General features: G+C 41.1%; 1 protein-coding gene and 1 long non-coding RNA gene across 2 annotated transcripts; one reads left to right on the forward strand and one right to left on the reverse strand.

Moving 5' to 3' along the window:
• Positions 1-2,193: 2,193 nt before the first annotated feature.
• Positions 2,194-9,275, reverse strand: LOC115101361 (zinc finger protein 181-like). Its single transcript, XM_029620776.2, has 3 exons — positions 9,134-9,275; positions 6,970-7,059; positions 2,194-4,633 (listed from the first exon to the last, which is right to left on the reverse strand). The coding sequence occupies exons 2-3, from the start codon at positions 7,007-7,009 to the stop codon at positions 2,394-2,396; spliced, it is 2,280 nt and encodes a 759-aa protein (XP_029476636.1). The 5' UTR covers positions 7,010-7,059; positions 9,134-9,275; the 3' UTR covers positions 2,194-2,393.
• A 5,117-nt stretch (positions 9,276-14,392) lies between these two features.
• Positions 14,393-16,381, forward strand: LOC135562441 (uncharacterized). The gene is made up of 2 exons (XR_010459959.1): positions 14,393-16,163; positions 16,322-16,381. It is a non-coding gene; the product is annotated as an uncharacterized LOC135562441 (long non-coding RNA).
• Positions 16,382-17,499: the final 1,118 nt, after the last annotated feature.

Consider the following 17,499-nt stretch of genomic DNA (forward strand, 5'->3'; position numbering starts at 1 on the left):
GCCTCCTCCTCGATGAGTCCACGGATGTAAGTGTTTCTAAGTACCTGGGGGTTGTGATAAGGTACTTTAGTGACACCAAGCAGACAATTGTATCAACATTTCTGGGGCTTGTTGAGTTGGAGGGAGGAGATGCCAAATCTATAGCCTGTGCTGTTGTGGCTTTCCTCGAGAAGTGTTGTCTTAAAAAAGAGAAACTCCTGGGGATAGGGACTGACAATGCCTCTGTTATAACGAGGATTAACAATGGGGTCCATGAAGTGCTGAAGGAGGAGTATGGCCTCACATAATCTGGTTCTTATTCACTGTGTGCCACTCTCTGCAGCTTGCTCATTTGTAGTTCTAAACATACTAACTTTCTATCTGTCCCACGACAGTATTCCTCTCTCCTACGACGTTATTCCTCTCTCCTACAGCATCCATTACAATTACATGGCCAATTACGCAAATTAGACGATGACGTCATTTAGCGACTTCTAGCGCATTTTAGGACAGCCAATAGCTACTTTTCTTACTGAGGAGTCGACCCCTCCTTAGCTGACAACGTCACGAAAACGATGCGCACACATCAGTAGGGCAGAAGCCCATGAGTTGTGGTTCTGTATAAGCCAGAAACAATGACAAAAAATGATAATGTGTGGTATCATATGTGGCTCATTTCAGCTAGTTTAATCATGTAGTTGATACCATATCTTGTTTTGACTGATTTCATGTCAACACTAATATGGCTAAAATTCACTGGCTAGCTAACCAAGATGCGTTTGAAAGACAAGTGATTATAGTGCAAATGTAGGTATATTTTTAATAAACATTGGAGACGAAATATAGTTTACATGTCAACAATCTAAGCCAACTGTCTGTTTTGCCCCATAGTTGTGCACAAGTTGGTTTTATTGTTTAACAATCAACCCGTCTATAGGATAGATTGACTGCATAATATAATGACAAGATTGTCTTGTCTCCAATCCCTGCCCAAACAATGAGTCGTTATCCCTAAAGCGGGAAGGCGGGACTTCGGTTTATCGCTGTATTCCTGCGTGGACAGATTTAGACGGTAGTAGACCCTCTTGCTTCGCCTCTGTCTTTCTGATGTTATCTAGAAAATGTCTCCCATTTAGATGCCATCTTAGTCACTAAAATAGATTTCCTAGTCCGCAAATGCGCCATTGAGTCTTCACATATTAATGAATGGTGTGACATCACTGCTGGCTTTGTCCATTCATATACAGTCAATCCTGTAGCCCATGGCGTCCAATGAATGGAGTGAGTGACTTGACAAAACAAGGGCCACTCAGAGGTCAAGTGAAGGGATTAATTCCACTTGGGTAAAATAAAGTACCTCTAATTATGACCAAACCAACACAAATGGCAACTTAATACTGTTTGTAGGTTATACATTTAATAGAGCCTATCACTGTAAACTTTTCCCGATGTGGCCCACGAGCCACTGCAGCCCCTCATGAGTTCCATTTTTTTGTGGCCCCCACCCCCATCAATGTTGCCCATCCCGGACATACAGTATCAGAACTCTGGATCCATGGAGTCTGCTGCCCCTTAGTGGTACACCTGGTGTACCTCCTTCGTGGGCATGTGACCTGACCATTTGTCTTTTACTGACAATGGACCTGAAACTTCATTGGGCCCTAGCCTATATGGCCCTGCTAAATACTAGTCCTAGACACCAAAGGTTTTTTCTGTTTTTCTATCACTATCACCAAATCAAAACATAAATTACCTACACAATTGTAATTTATCCATGAATTAAATACATTGTGTAATCAGCATCTAATTCATATACCTGATACAGGTCTTCAGTGTTTTTGTAAAAACAAATACTGATATATCCAAATATACGGGGTCTACTGCTCTTCAGTTGTGGATCTAATGTGTTGCATTGTGGTAGTCCTCAGCAGTTTGGACTGCTCAATGATACAATATATCACTTACATCCTGTGCCACACAGCCCTTTCTGTTAACATCCAGCACACAAGTGCTTCAGCAAAAGGATTCACAGGGAAATATTACCCGTACAATACTACGTATGCTTGTTCTGACCTGTTTCCTTTGTATTGCAAAATAGTCAAATATTAACACAAATACACACGTGCATGTACACATGGGCTGCTGTGAGAGGTAACATATCCTGCTATGACCCCATTGTGCTATGACAACAGCCAATAGAAACAAATAAACAAAGACATTGCAAAGTTAGTTTAATTTGAACAAAACATTTGATTGTGAAGCAGCAATCAACAAAACAGTAACTAGGCTGAACCTAAAACTAGGTTTCACTAAGCACAAAGATTGTAAAAAATACACATTCAAATAAAATATGCTTCATCCTTGGATCATCAGATCATAGCATATAAAGAGGAACGACAGTGTTCCATTCACCTTCAGTTTTCCACCTGCTTCGATTTCCACTGACTCCTGGTCTCTCTAGAGGTGGGGGTTTGAGGGGTGGCGTCAGAGGGGGAGTCTGAGTCAGAGGGGGAGTCTGAGGTCTCTTCAGAGTCTGACTGCTCCCTCTTCGATGGTCTTTTCCCTGACTTATTGTGCAGTTTTCCTTTGGTGGTAGTGTGTGTGTTCAGGTGGACAGTGAGGAAGGCATTGAGGCGGAAACGCATGCCACACAGAGGGCAGACAAAGGGCTTCTCACCTGTGTGAATAGTCTTGTGCGTATACAGTGCGGAGGGCGACTTGAAGGCAGCCTTGCAGTCTGCACACTGATAGGGTCTATTTCCTGTGTGTATGTTCATGTGAATGTGTAGATGGGCTATTTGCCTAAAACTCTTGCCACACTCCTGACAGGCATGGTTGGGAGTTGTGTGACAACTGTAAATGTGTGAGTTGCGAAGGCTGAGAGTGCGATAGGTCTTGCCGCACTCCTCACAAGAGAAAGGCCTTTCCTTAGAATGCGTCTTACTATGAACATCCAAGCTATGTTGTGTTTTAAAACACTTTCCACACTCAAGGCATTTTAAGCCACTAATGTGTTTTTGTCTGTGATACACCCACTGTCCTGGGCCTTTATAAGTTGATTTACATACACAACATGTCCAGGGTCTAGTTGTGTCTGTCTGTCCGGGTCCTTTTACAGCCTCTGCTGACAGTTTATGTGAAGCAATCGATTTCCCACATAGTTGGCAGGTATTTACAATTTCTTTTGCAGTAGGAGATGGTTTAAGTTTGTTGTAGATGTTTGATGTTTGAGGCAGATGTTTAATACCTGGCATTGGTAATGAGCGGTCTGTCGTATTTGACTGAGAACCCAGGTCTGACTGGGAAATGTCTGTATGATGAGAATGAGTAGATGTACAAAAGCCTGGTGTTCCATCTTGCTGCTGTGGCTTATTATGTGATCTCTGGTTTGTATTTGCCTGTGTTGAGTTAGAGGCCAGTGATTTGTCACCAGGCTCGCACTCCAACCTTTGCTTTTTGCTGGGCTGGTGTGAAATGGGCTGAGAAGAGCCTTTTGGGTCAGAGGTCATAGTGCGTTCCTGCCCTCCTGTGATTGTAGGCACTGATACGTTGACCATATGGATGGGTTTTGTACTCTCAGTCCTCAATGATAGCAATTCCTTGAAGATTGGTGGCTGATGGATTTCTTCTATCATTGACGTAAGTAGAGATACTAAATTATCACATTTTGGCTTCAAATCCTTTACTTCATTCAGGTGAAAATGATCCCATATGGGATCTTCATTTTTGATGTCCACCATTTCCCGTTTCACATAGTAAGTTTCTGTAGAGTTTTTCACACTTTGTTCTTCGGCAGGTTTCACTGCATTTAGGCCTCCGTTTCCATCTTGATCACATCTGTCAGTCAGAGTCAGCTGAACACCGTTTTCCGGTGAAGATGAACCAAGAGCAAAGCTAAATGGAATCTCAATATCTACAGGTTCTTCTTTCACATATGTTTTCCTTTCAACATTAGGCACCCCTTTTTCCTGTTCTGCAAAATAACATGCCCAAATAGGATCCTCAACTTTCATTTCAGAATCAAATTCATTTTTGGTTTTGACAGCTACAGTAGCATTTTCTAAGGACTCTTTTTTAACTGGAGTCATGCCGGATTCAATCTGATAATAATATGACCAAATAGGATCCTCAACTTTCATCTCAGGACATTCAGACATAATCTCACTTTTACACTGAGATAAATCCAAATCACTCTTTTTACTAGACTCTGACTGCTGCTTCTCTTTGGATCTAATGTGAAGGGAGGTCAATGCACTGCATTTGGTCTCTGTAGGTACTTTCTTAACATCACATGGCTCACATGTTACTCCTCCATTGGACAGATCTATTTGTGAGGCTAGAGTAAACACAGGAACATCCATCATAGCTGTTGGTGTCTTGTTACCGACTGGTAATAGCTCTGGATCTCCAGCTCCTGTCTTTGAACCTCCAGGACTACAAACAGGGTCCAGTCTCCAATAGTCCAGGATCTCCTCAACATTCCGAGACACACCCAGATGCTCGTCTAGTCTGAAACTGTCTGAATGTCCCAGCGTCTGCGGCACAGGCTCAGCTCTCAATGATGGGCTCAGACGAAAAAGAGGATGTCCAAAGTGGTCCATCTGTAGTTCCTGATGGGAATCACCTCCTCCAGAGATATTACTCTGGTCCTCACCTGCAAAATGAGATGCAGGGGGTTATTGAGTTAAAATATACACTAGGAACATTCATTGTATTAGCCCTATATTTTATTGACTAAGGTTATGGTGGGCATTTTATAATAATGCTGCATATTCAATTGTATACAAATCTATGAGAACATAGCCTACATTTCATGTTAACAATTTATTTATTTTAAAAAAAGCTTTTCATTCTGAGCAAGAGTGCTGCCTCTTTTTTAATGAAAAATAAAGAAACAACAGTAGGCTTCCAGGATCCTTGCTCCTTTAGAACCCGAGTGTGGAATTTCCTTTCTCACACATTGCTACCAAACAGTCCGTATTAAAGTATTAATAACCTGATTTAGACTTGGCTCTTTGTGTATAGCTGACGATTTTAATGCTCACCACCTAAGGCACGAGCACAAGACGGAAGTACACTGAACAAAAATATAAAAACGCAAAATTGCAAAGTGTTGGTTCCGTGTTTCATGGCCTGATATAAAAGATCTCAGAAATGTGGCATATGCACAAAAAGAGTCTCTAAAAGGTTTGTTTTCTGTAAAATTTTTGTTTACATGCCTGTTAGTGAGCCTTTCTCCTTTGCCAAGATACTCCCTCCACCTGATAGGTGTGGTATATCAAGAAGCCAATTAAACATGATCATTGCACAGGTGCACCTTGTGCTGGGGACAATAGAAGGCCTCCATTGTTCACCAGAGCTGTTTACAGATAATTTAATGTTAATTTCTCTGCAATAAGCCAACTCCCAACGTCATTTTAGATAATTTGGCAGTATGTCCAACCGGCCTCACAACAGCAGACCATGTGTAACCACGCCAGCCCAGGACCTCCACATCTAGCTTCTTCACCTGTGGAATCGTCTGAGACCGGTCACCTGCACAGCTGATGAAAGTGCGGGTTTGCGCAACCGGAGAATTTCTGCACAAACTGTCAGAAACCGTCTCAGGGAAGCTCATCTGCGTGCTTGTCGTCCTCACTGGGTCTTGACCCGACTGCAGTTTGGTGTTGTAACCGACGTTAGCGTGCAAATGCTCACTTTTGATGGCCACTGGAGGAGTGTGCTCTTCAAGGATGAATCCCGGTTTAAATTGTACCGGGAAGATGGCAGATAAGAGTGTACGGCTTGTGGGCAATCGGTTCGCTGATGTCAATGTTATGAACATAGTGGCGGTGGGGTTATGGGGCAGGCATAAGCTACGGACATCAAACACAATTTCATTTTATCGATGGCAATTTGCATGCAGAGATGCCATGACGAGATCCTGAGGCCCATTGTCGTTCCATTCATCCGCCGCCATCACCTCATGTTCAGCATGAAAATTCACTGTCCCATGTGGAAAAGGATCTGTACACAATTCTTGGAAGCTGAAAATGTCAGTTCTTCTACGGCCTGCATACTCAGCAGACATGTTATCCATTGAGCATGTTCGGGATGCTCTTGATCGACAAGTAGGACAGCGTGTTCCAGTTCTTGCCAATATCCAGCAACTTCGAACAGCTATTGAAGAGGAGTGGGACAACACTACACAGGCCACAATCAACAGCCTGATCAACTCTATGCCAAGATGTTTCGCGCTGCATGACGCGAATGGTGGTCACACCAGATACTGACTGGTTTTCTGCTCCACACCCCAATTTTTTTTTTATGTATTCAGTCTTTTTACCCAGAAAGTTGGTATCACAGTGGTACCACCCAAAGAACCAATTCAGATCTTTTTTTCTGTTCAAATCAGTCTCACATGTGACCATATCAGATTTACCTACATATACTGGTGTATGAACGGGGCGGCAGGTTGCCTAGTGGTTAGAGCGTCGGACTTGTAACCGAAAGGTTGCAAGATCGAGTCCCTGAGCTAACAAGGTAAAAGTCTGTCATTCTGCCCCTGAACAAGGCAGTTAACCCACTGTTCCTAGGCAGTCATTGAAAATAAGAATTTGTTTGTAACTGACTTGCCTAGTTAAATAAAGGTCAAATAAAAATGAAATGTGTGTGCAAATTTTTCTTTTTGGATCAAAATATTTAAGCATTTTCTAAATTAAAACAAACCCTCTGCAACTAGACATGGATGTTTAGAAGACATTGGTTGTCTTTAAAAGTGTCGACAAGTTACGGTTGGTCAAATTCTCTGTGCTACCAAACAGTGGCCCATTCATAGACGCAAACTTCCTTTAGCGCCTATTGACATAGTATCTTCTGGCAGGGGGAGTTTTTTTTAAGAGCCACCAACGCCTGCTCTCTATACATTAACACATCACTTTTTGTATGGTTTTGTAAACACACATCAGCGAGAAATCATTTTCAAAAAACAAAAAGGTTAAATTACTACACCTTTTATAGGGTTAGGCTTCCCACACCGCCATCTTTCCATGTTAAAGCGTTGACAATCTGTGCTAATGAGCCATCTGCGTCTCCAAACACCTGTGAGTAAAGGGAAGATGGACGCCAAACACGTTGTTACTGAAAAATACTGCAGGGTGCAAGTGTTAACCAGTTAAAACAGTGTACAGAGAAGGAAGTTGGTGGCAACTTAATTGGGGAGGACATGCTTGTGGTAATGGCTGGAACAGAATGGTATTAAAACACATGGTTTCTGTGTGTTTGCCATTCCATTTGCTCCAGTCTAGACATTATGAGCTGTCCTCAAGTGCATATTTTGCAGTTGTGAAATTATTTTAATGTGATATAAAGCCCTCTTCCTTCACATTTCTAGAGCCAATTGACTTCTAAACAGAACGTGTAAGGTCCTTGGACTGTAAGGAGTAACGTTAGGCTCCTTTAGTCCATTATTGGTCTGGAGCATCACATTAGATTAGCCCGTTAATCTCTTAGCTAGCAAAATATCTGAATTCGGCTGCTTGCGTAACCAACCCAGTTTCCCAAAAGCATATTAAATAGGATCACCACTTTATGAAGAATGTGAAATGTCAGAATAATAGTATTATTTATTTCAGCTTTTATTTCTTTCATCACATTCCCAGTGGGTCAGATGTCAAGCAAAGAGGCACCGAGTTTGAAGGTAGGCCTTGAAATACATCCACAGGTACACCTCCAATTGACTCAAAATTATGTCAATTGGCCTATCAGAAGCTTCTAAAGCCATGTCATCATTTTCTGGAACTTTCCAAGCTGTTTAAAAGGCACAGTCAACTTAGTGTATGTAAACATCTGACCCACTGGAATTGTGATAGTGAATTATAAGTGAAATAATCTGTATGTAAACAATTGTTGGACAAATTACTTGTGTCATGCAAAGTAATGTCCTTACCGACTTGCCAAAACTATAGTTTGTTAACATTACATTTGTGGAGTGGATGGAAAACAAGTTAATGACTCCAACCTAAGTGTATTTAAACTATGTGAAAACGATGTTTTATGGTGGAAAAAATGTTTCATTCTGGCGTTAAAAGGTTGGTAAAATGAGAAATCGTTTTGGAAATCTGTTGCAGCTCAAGTCGACTACAAAATCCACAATGCAATGCTCTCTATGAGCCGGATAGCTAGCGTAGCTACACGAAATAATTCCGAAGACAATATAATTAACGTAGCTGGTTAGTGCAGTTTGTATTGGCGATTGTACAGCCCTCTCACCATGTTCAACCTGCCGTACAGTGTGGAGTTTAACATTCGCAACGTCAGATATTCTTTTTTTAGACGTTGCCTATGCTACGTCTATGGGCCGCATGCTGTGCAATACTGGGATAATACTCCTTCAAGGAGTGAATGGGAGTTTATTGGACGCTAGCTAAATAAATAAAAAAACACACTAGCACGGATGTCGTCAACATTACACATATTTTCCGAGATAATTCATTTACTCACTGAAGTATCGTATAGCTTTAGAATCGGGCCATTGCGTACTTTCGAGAAAAATAAGCACGTTTCTCGACATACACTTATTTTGAGATTGGATTATTTTAGCAGCCGCATGACGAAGCATGACAACGTGGACCCGATTGGTCGACATGCTGTGCTTTCCAGAATATCTCTGGAAACTGCACCATGCAATGCATCCTGGACTACAGGCAGACAAATAGGGACACATATGCTAGACACATTTCTTGAGGTAGGAAAATATGATCAATGGCTCCTTCGAGGGAAGACATCACCCCGAGTTATGACACAGGCCAGTTTTAAAGTCTGACATGTATGACAGACGTTTTCGCGATTTAAGTCGTATTCCTGTTAACTTCCACTGTAGTGAGAGCGACTTTATCACAGTGCTACGTAATATCGGCCGGATGTTTGCGCGCAAATAACTCAAGACAAACGTGAAATGACACAGGGAATGGATGCACAAAAACATTAAACCTTTCCGTTAAGGCTAATTTCAGTGGTGCTAAACTTAATTTAGCCTAAACCGACCCCTGATTTTAGGGAGCCATGGGCACGCGCCATATGGAATTAAATGCATGCATCCATACAGGTAATTTGCCTTGAGGCTCAGAAAGCGCACAACAAAAATATAGCGACACGTATGACAAATTCTACTTACGGATCAATTGTTAGCACGCGATTTGCCACCTCTCTTCGGTGAAGCATGCACTACAAAACAGCACCTAAAATAAGATTCAACATATTGTCTTCAAAGTTTCGATGGAACTGCGCTCCCAATATCCTAGACCAACAGCAGCCCCTCTAGACACGCCCATTCTTCTTCTTCTATGAGATTTAGCCGCGGTTGGCATCCAATTTGTTGCATTACCGCCACCTACTGGACTGGAGTACAACTCCCTTATAATTTGCTTGAAAATAATAATATATATAAAACAATTAAATAAACATGTACTAAATAAATACCCTACCATTTAACACTACACTCACTAATTACATGTATTTATTCCTACCTCATGCCATCATCCTGAAAGGATAGGATGGGACAACACCACTTAACACACCCTGTAACTATTCTGCTGTCAAGTCTCGTACACCCAAATACCTCTCTGCAGCTGCCACCACAACCTCAATTTTCTGAGACTTCCGATCCATCCCCGCAGTACAATAAATAACCATTGCTATATATGCTAAAAATCCCATTTTACTGAAACGTATATCACTTTTTGCCTATCCCTCTGTACTGGTAAATATCTCTACTACTCTCACCACTCCTCCCACTATACTGGTATATCTCTACTACTCTCACCACTCCTCCCTCTGTACTGGTATATCTCTACTACTCTCACCACTCCTCCCTCTGTACTGGTATATCTCTACTACTCTCACCACTCCTCCCTCTGTACTGGTATATATCTCTACTACTCTCACCACTCCTCCCTCTGTACTGGTATATATCTCTACTACTCTCACCACTCCTCCCTCTGTACTGGTATATCAAATCAAATCAAATCAAAATGTATTTGTCACATACACATGGTTAGCAGATGTTAATGCGAGTGTAGCGAAATGCTTGTGCTTCTAGTTCCGACAATGCAGTAATAACCAACAAGTAATCTAACTAACAATTCCAAAACTACTGTCTTATACACAGTGTAAGGGGATAAAGAATATGTACATAAGGATATATGAATGAGTGATGGTACAGAGCAGCATAGGCAAGATACAGTAGATGGTATCGAGTACAGTATATACATATGAGATGAGTATGTAAACAAAGTGGCATAGTTAAAGTGGCTAGTGATACATGTATTACATAAGGATGCAGTCGATGATATAGAGTACAGTATATACGTATGCATATGAGATGAATAATGTAGGGTAAGTAACATTATATAAGGTAGCATTGTTTAAAGTGGCTAGTGATATATTTACATCATTTCCCATCAATTCCCATTATTAAAGTGGCTGGAGTTGAGTCAGTGTCAGTGTGTTGGCAGCAGCCGCTCAATGTTAGTGGTGGCTGTTTAACAGTCTGATGGCCTTGAGATAGAAGCTGTTTTTCAGTCTCTCGGTCCCAGCTTTGATGCACCTGTACTGACCTCGCCTTCTGGATGATAGCGGGGTGAACAGGCAGTGGCTCGGGTGGTTGATGTCCTTGATGATCTTTATGGCCTTCCTGTAACATCGGGTGGTGTAGGTGTCCTGGAGGGCAGGTAGTTTGCCCCCGGTGATGCGTTGTGCAGACCTCACTACCCTCTGGAGAGCCTTACGGTTGAGGGCAGAGCAGTTGCCGTACCAGGCGGTGATACAGCCCGCCAGGATGCTCTCGATTGTGCATCACTCCTCCCCCTTAACCCACCTACCTCTATTTTCTTCACTGCCTCAGCATATGACAACTTCTGCACTACTCTAACCCTTGGAGAACTCAACCTGCCGCTCTCGCATTTCTGATCACCAGCTCAATGGGCACCCCTACAATTAACACATTCCACTACTTTCCCTAATACTACACATTCCTTGGTAGAGAGAATAAAGTAGACGGCACGGGTCAAAGTTTTGATTTATGACCCTGTGTTCATGATGACGTGTACATGTCCAAATATGGGCCTCCGGCCAGGCCATCCTGTTCCTGTGGTCACGTGTTAGAGGGTGTGTTATTTTGAACTTTGCGACCTTTTGCCACATTTCAGGCTTCAAACATAAAGATATAAAACTGTATTTTTTTGTGAAGAATCAACAACAAGTGGGACACAATCATGAAGTGGAACGACATTTATTGGATATTTCAAACTTTTTTAACAAATCAAAAACTGAAAAATTGGGCGTGCAAAATTATTCAGCCCCTTTACTTTCAGTGCAGCAAACTTTCTCCAGAAGTTCAGTGAGGATCTCTGAATGATCCAATGTTGACCTAAATGACTAATGATGATAAATACAATCCACCTGTGTGTAATCAAGTCTCCGTATAAATGCACCTGCACTGTGATAGTCTCAGAGGTCCGTTAAAAGCGCAGAGAGCATCATGAAGAACAAGGAACACACCAGGCAGGTCGGAGATACTGTTGTGAAGAAGTTTAAAGCCGGATTTGGATACAAAAATATTTCCCAAGCTTTAAACATCCCAAGGAGCACTGTGCAAGCGATAATATTGAAATGGAAGGAGTATCAGACCACTGCAAATCTACCAAGACCTGGCCGTCCCTCTAAACTTTCAGCTCATACAAGGAGAAGACTGATCAGAGATGCAGCCAAGAGGCCCATGATCACTCTGGATGAACTGCAGAGATCTACAGTTGAGGTGGGAGACTCTGTCCATAGGACAACAATCAGTCGTATATTGCACAAATCTGGCCTTTATGGAAGAGTGGCAAGAAGAAAGCCATTTCTTAAAGATATCCATAAAAAGTGTTGTTTAAAGTTTGCCACAAGCCACCTGGGAGACACACCAAACATGTGGAAGAAGGTGCTCTGGTCAGATGAAACCAAAATTGAACTTTTTGGCAACAATGCAAAACGTTATGTTTGGTGTAAAAGCAACACAGCTCATCACCCTGAACACAACATCCTCACTGTCAAACATGGTGGTGGCAGCATCATGGTTTGGGCCTGCTTTTCTTCAGCAGGGACAGGGAAGATGGTTAAAATTGATGGGAAGATGGATGGAGCCAAATACAGGACCATTCTGGAAGAAAACCTGATGGACTCTGCAAAAGACCTGAGACTGGGACGGAGATTTGTCTTCCAACAAGACAATGATCCAAAACATAAAGCAAAATCTACAATGGAATGGTTCAAAAATAAACATATCCAGGTGTTAGAATGGCCAAGTCAAAGTCCAGACCTGAATCCAATCGAGAATCTGTGGAAAGAACTGAAAACTGCTGTTCACAAATGCTCTCCATCCAACCTCACTGAGCTCGAGCTGTTTTGCAAGGAGGAATGGGAAAAAATTTCAGTTTCTCGATGTGCAAAACTGATAGAGACATACCCCAAGCGACTTACAGCTGTAATCGCAGCAAAAGGTGGCGCTACAAACTATTAACTTAAGGGGGCTGAATAATTTTGCACGCCCAATTTTTCAGTTTTTGATTTGTTAAAAAAGTTTGAAATATCCAATAAATGTCGTTCCACTTCATGATTGTGTCCCACTTGTTGTTGATTCTTCACAAAAAAATACAGTTTTATATATTTATGTTTGAAGCCTGAAATGTGGCAAAAGGTCGCAAAGTTCAAGGGGGCCGAATACTTTCGCAAGGCACTGTATCTATATTGCATCCTTTGAAGTAGTCATGCTGATTGATGTCTAGGGACCTGGTTGAACTGGGGGGTGTTTCAGTGTTTGAACTTTTGAAAGTGTATGGCCCCCCCACCCCCAGTTTTATTGCCCTTATGGTTGCTATCTATGAAGCAGGAATGTGTGTGTGTGTGTGTGTGTGTGTGTGTGTGTGTTTTTGTGTGTGTGTGTGTGTGTGTTAGAAACAAGGTCCCTTGGCATTGTGTCCATTTCAAGCTTTAAACAACAATTAAACAGCCATCTAAATAATGTTTCTCAGCCTAGTTTCCTATTTAGTTCTCTTTATATGTACAAGCACAGAGCTTCCAGATGGCTTCAGCCTATGGATGTTCAGTGCATGTACACCTGGGGAGATTAGAACCCCAAAGAAAAGATCCTAAAGGTAATTTCAGATTCAGGTTCATCATGACAGCCGCTTTATGAAAGGCATTTACTTATGGCTAAACAGCTTCTACACAGTTTATTAATTAATGCTGTGGAATGAAATTATGTGTTTCTAGGAGGGCTTAAACAAATATACAGTGAAACAAACATGTACACTTTACACACATATTTATTGACTTTTAAAAAGACCACAGTAACATGACAGAATTTGTGCAAAGGCAACGAAATCTGCTAGGGGATATTAAATGTACAACAGTAGTATTCTGTAACAAGCAATACGTGTTAAACATGTGGCACAGGCAATCATGACAGCCTCTTTATGAAAGGCCTTATGGCTAAACAGTTTTTAAAATAAATAAAGTGGCTGTCATGCTGAATCTGAAATTACCTTTAGGATCTTTTCTTTGGGGTTCTAATCTCCCCAGGTGTACATGCACTGAAAATCCTTAGGCTGGAGCCATCTGGAAGCTCTGTGCCTGTACATATAAAGAGAACTCAATAGGAAACTAGGCTGAGAAACATTATTTAGATGGCTGTTTAATTGTTGTTTAAAGCCTGAAATGGACACAATGCCCAAGGGACCTTGTTTCTAACACACACACACAACCACACACATTCCTTGTTTCTCACACACACCCACACACACACATATTCAGGTCTTAAAAAAAATGGCTTGTTCTGGACATTTATAATGCTGAGGCCACAGCGCTATCTATAGCCCCAGACATTCCTGCTTCATAGATAACAACCATAAGGGAGATAAAACTGGGGGGTGGAGGGGGGCATGGGCCCCAAAAGTTCAAACACCCTCTAACACATGACCACACGAACAGGGGGGGCGGGGTGGGGGCACATATTCTGTACATGTCATCAGGTCATAAGGTCAGCAATCAATCAATTTTGACACCCCTTGGAGGCTTGGTGCAAGTACAAAGAAAAAGTACCAAAGTCAACCATGGGTGGCTGTTAACTAAAATAATGGCAATTCGTGTAGTTTTGACTTAGTGGTTGTTTCTTTACTAACTAGGAAAACTCAACAGTGTGTAAGTCTGAGAAACATTATTGAGCTGGTTGGTTTATTGTTGTTGAAAGCTTGAAATGTACACCTATTGAGAAGTGATTTTGCAGCAACAGTTTTAAAGTGGGTAATCGTATCATATATATATATATATATATATATATATATATATCCTTGCATGTTTGAATTAGAGCTAATTTAAAGTGTTTTAGATTATGATAATAATGTTATATTATTTTTATAATAATACATATCTGCAAACCAAATGTTTTTCTGAAAACCCCTTTTTGCATCTTCAATAGTTGTAGATGTTCCAACGTTCGTAGACCTTTCATACAAAAATACCTAATACTGTCTGTTTCATCGGTTCCTCCAATACAGGATATTTGGTTTAGAGAACAAAGGCTATGAATTCAAACAACAGGAGGGGATGTCGTGACATTCTGTCTGCAACCGGGTTGGGGGGGGGGTCACCGGCCGCAGATTAGAGATATCTATGTTTAACCCCGGGTGGTCGGCTGATATATCGACATGCCTTATGCATGATAGTGCACACCTTGGTTTCAAACGATTCTCTACAGATAGAATGGGGCTACATGCTTGGGCCCCTGTTGAACACACACCCCCACCCTTTGTTTTTGAAACAAACACACACACACACACACACACACACTCCTGCTGCTCCGTCACACGCACACTCATGCACGCACCCTGATTTTCCGTGTCTTTTTTCTTCGTGACAGACCGGGTTGATGTCGTGAAAGGACATTTTCCTAACGTTAAAGGGTGAGATACATTTTTTAAACCAGTGATTTAATTCCAAAATATTTAGTACATACGTTTTAAAGACGTGTTAGAATTAATGACCAAATTGTACTACTATTTAAACAAGAATCATTAGTATTTTATGTAAAAACATTGGAGGTCTACAGTTGTACCGCACACTCACGCACGCACGCACCCGGATTTTCTGTATTTTTTTCTTCGTGGCAGACGTGGTTGATGGCTTGAAAGGACATTTTCCCTTCGTTAAAGGGTGAGATACTGTTTTAAAACCATTGATTTAAGACCCAAAATATATAGTACTAACTTTTTAAAGACATGTTCGAATTCATTACCAAATTGTACTACTATTTAAACATGCATCATTAGTGTTTTTATGTAAAAACATTGGAGACCTACAGTTGTACATTATTACAAACTTTATAACATACCATTGTAGGAAAGACTATAAATTGCTTCTGAGAATCTACGTCTAACAGTCGCTTCCCAATCACCTATGTCCAGTAGCCTTCAGAAATATCTATTAGGAGGGATTCCCTTATTCACATCTCTTTTTTAATCTGTCCTGGCAGCTAAATATTCGGGGCTGTGGGTTTGCGCTAAAGCTGTGGTAACAGTGTTTAAAGTATATGCTCCACGTTCTGTCCCTAACTATGTGTGTGTTTCGAGACATTTTTTTTTTGTTTTAGTTTTATAATGGTTACAGTCGGGGTTTGTACAGAGTTGGTTAAATCCGCTCTTTTGCTCCCCGTTTACATGGCTAATAATCTCCAAGCTGCTCTAAACGGTGTTGTTTGTGTGAATATTGTTTTCCATAAAGTTAATAACCCCCCTAAAACGAAATATGAAATGACCTCTTCCCCTATCGTTAAAGCGTGCGATACATTTTTAAAACCAGTGATTTAATTCAAAATATTTAGTACCTACATTTTAACACATGTTATAATTCCAAATTATGTGTCCGCTGTGCGGGGAAAATGATAATACAAGCGGAACTACGTAGCTAATACTGTTGTAACTGGGGATCCTTATTGTAGCAACACACTTTTGTAGGGAAGGCAATCCTGCGCTGCGTTAGCTAAATTTTCATGTCATCGGGTGTAGTTCATAAAGGTTGAAGAGTGTATGTTAGGATGAAGTGTGAATTCATGCCAGGAATAATAAGTGTGAAGTTTGATTTCCTCCCTTCTGTAATAAGCAGCCAATGAGGTATTTTTTCCTTTATTCATGTGTTTAATCTGAACCCCTTATAACGCCGGTTAAACTGTTATGTATGTAAGCACTTCAGAGTTATACCAAGCTAATAAGTCACTCCTAAGATAATGTTGTAAGAGTGTGCTTAACTGTATTTTTAATTTACTTTATAGTTCTCACTGAAGGGGATAATTCTCACTGAAACTACTGAATAAAGCCGCCAGTTAAAATCATGGAACGGTTGTGCTCGTGGTTACTGAAGGGAGCTATGCCCACATCATTAATGAATAAGATGTGTGGAAAACTGTTTAGCCATAGTTAAAGGCCTTTCATAAAGAGCCTGTCATGATTGCATGTCCCTTATGTTTAACACGTATTGCTTGTTACAGAATACTACTGTTGTACATTTAATATCCCCTAGCAGATTTCGTTGCCTTTGCACAAATTCTGTCATGTTACTGTGGTCTTTTTAAAAGTCAATACAAATGTGTGTAAAGTGGCCATGTTTGTTTCACTGTATATTTGTTTAAGCCCTCCTAGAAACACATAATTTCATCCCACAGCATTAATTAATAAGCTGTGTAGAAGCTGTTTAGCCATAAGTAAAGGCCTTTCATAAAGTGGCTGTCACGATAAACCTGAATCTGAAAGTACCTTTAGGATCTTTTCTTTGGGGTTCTAATCTCCCCGTGTGTACATGCACTGAAAATCCTTAGGCTGGAGCCATCTGGAAGCTCTGTGCCTGTACATATAAAGAGAACTCAATAGGAAACTAGGCTGAGAAACATTATTTAGATGGCTGTTTAATTGTTGTTTAAAGCCTGAAATGGACACAATGCCCAAGGGACCTTGTTTCTAACACACACACACAACCACACACATTCCTTGTTTCTCACACACACCCACACACACCCACACACACACATATTCAGGTCTTTAAAAAATGGCTTACTCTGGACATTTATAATGCTGAGGCCACAGCGCTATCTATAGCCCCAGACATTCCTGCTTCATAGATAACAACCATAAGGGAGATAAAACTGGGGGGTGGAGGGGGCATGGGCCCCAAAAGTTCAAACACCCTCTAACACATGACCACACGAACAGGGGGCGGGGTGGGGGCACATATTCTGTACATGTCATCAGGTCATAAGGTCAGCAATCAATCAATTTTGACACCCCTTGGAGGCTTGGTGCAAGTACAAAGAAAAAGTACCAAAGTCAACCATGGGTGGCTGTTAACTAAAATAATGGCAATTCGTGTAGTTTTGACTTAGTGGTTGTTTCTTTACTAACTAGGAAAACTCAACAGTGTGTAAGTCTGAGAAACATTATTGAGCTGGTTGGTTTA

This window comes from Oncorhynchus nerka, linkage group LG19 (genome assembly GCF_034236695.1).
Source record: "Oncorhynchus nerka isolate Pitt River linkage group LG19, Oner_Uvic_2.0, whole genome shotgun sequence".
NCBI classification, from domain to species: Eukaryota; Metazoa; Chordata; class Actinopteri; order Salmoniformes; family Salmonidae; genus Oncorhynchus; species Oncorhynchus nerka.

What these genes read in the sequence shown, in the direction of transcription:
- LOC115101361 (XM_029620776.2), bottom strand. Translation starts at nt 7,009, where the DNA reads ATGGAAAGATGGCGGTGTGGGAAGCCTAACCCTATAAAAG. An exon ending in GAAGCCTAACCCTATAAAAG is followed by an intron (nt 4,634 to 6,969) that starts GTGTAGTAATTT and finishes CTCATTTTGCAG; the next exon opens with GTGAGGACCAGAGTAATATC.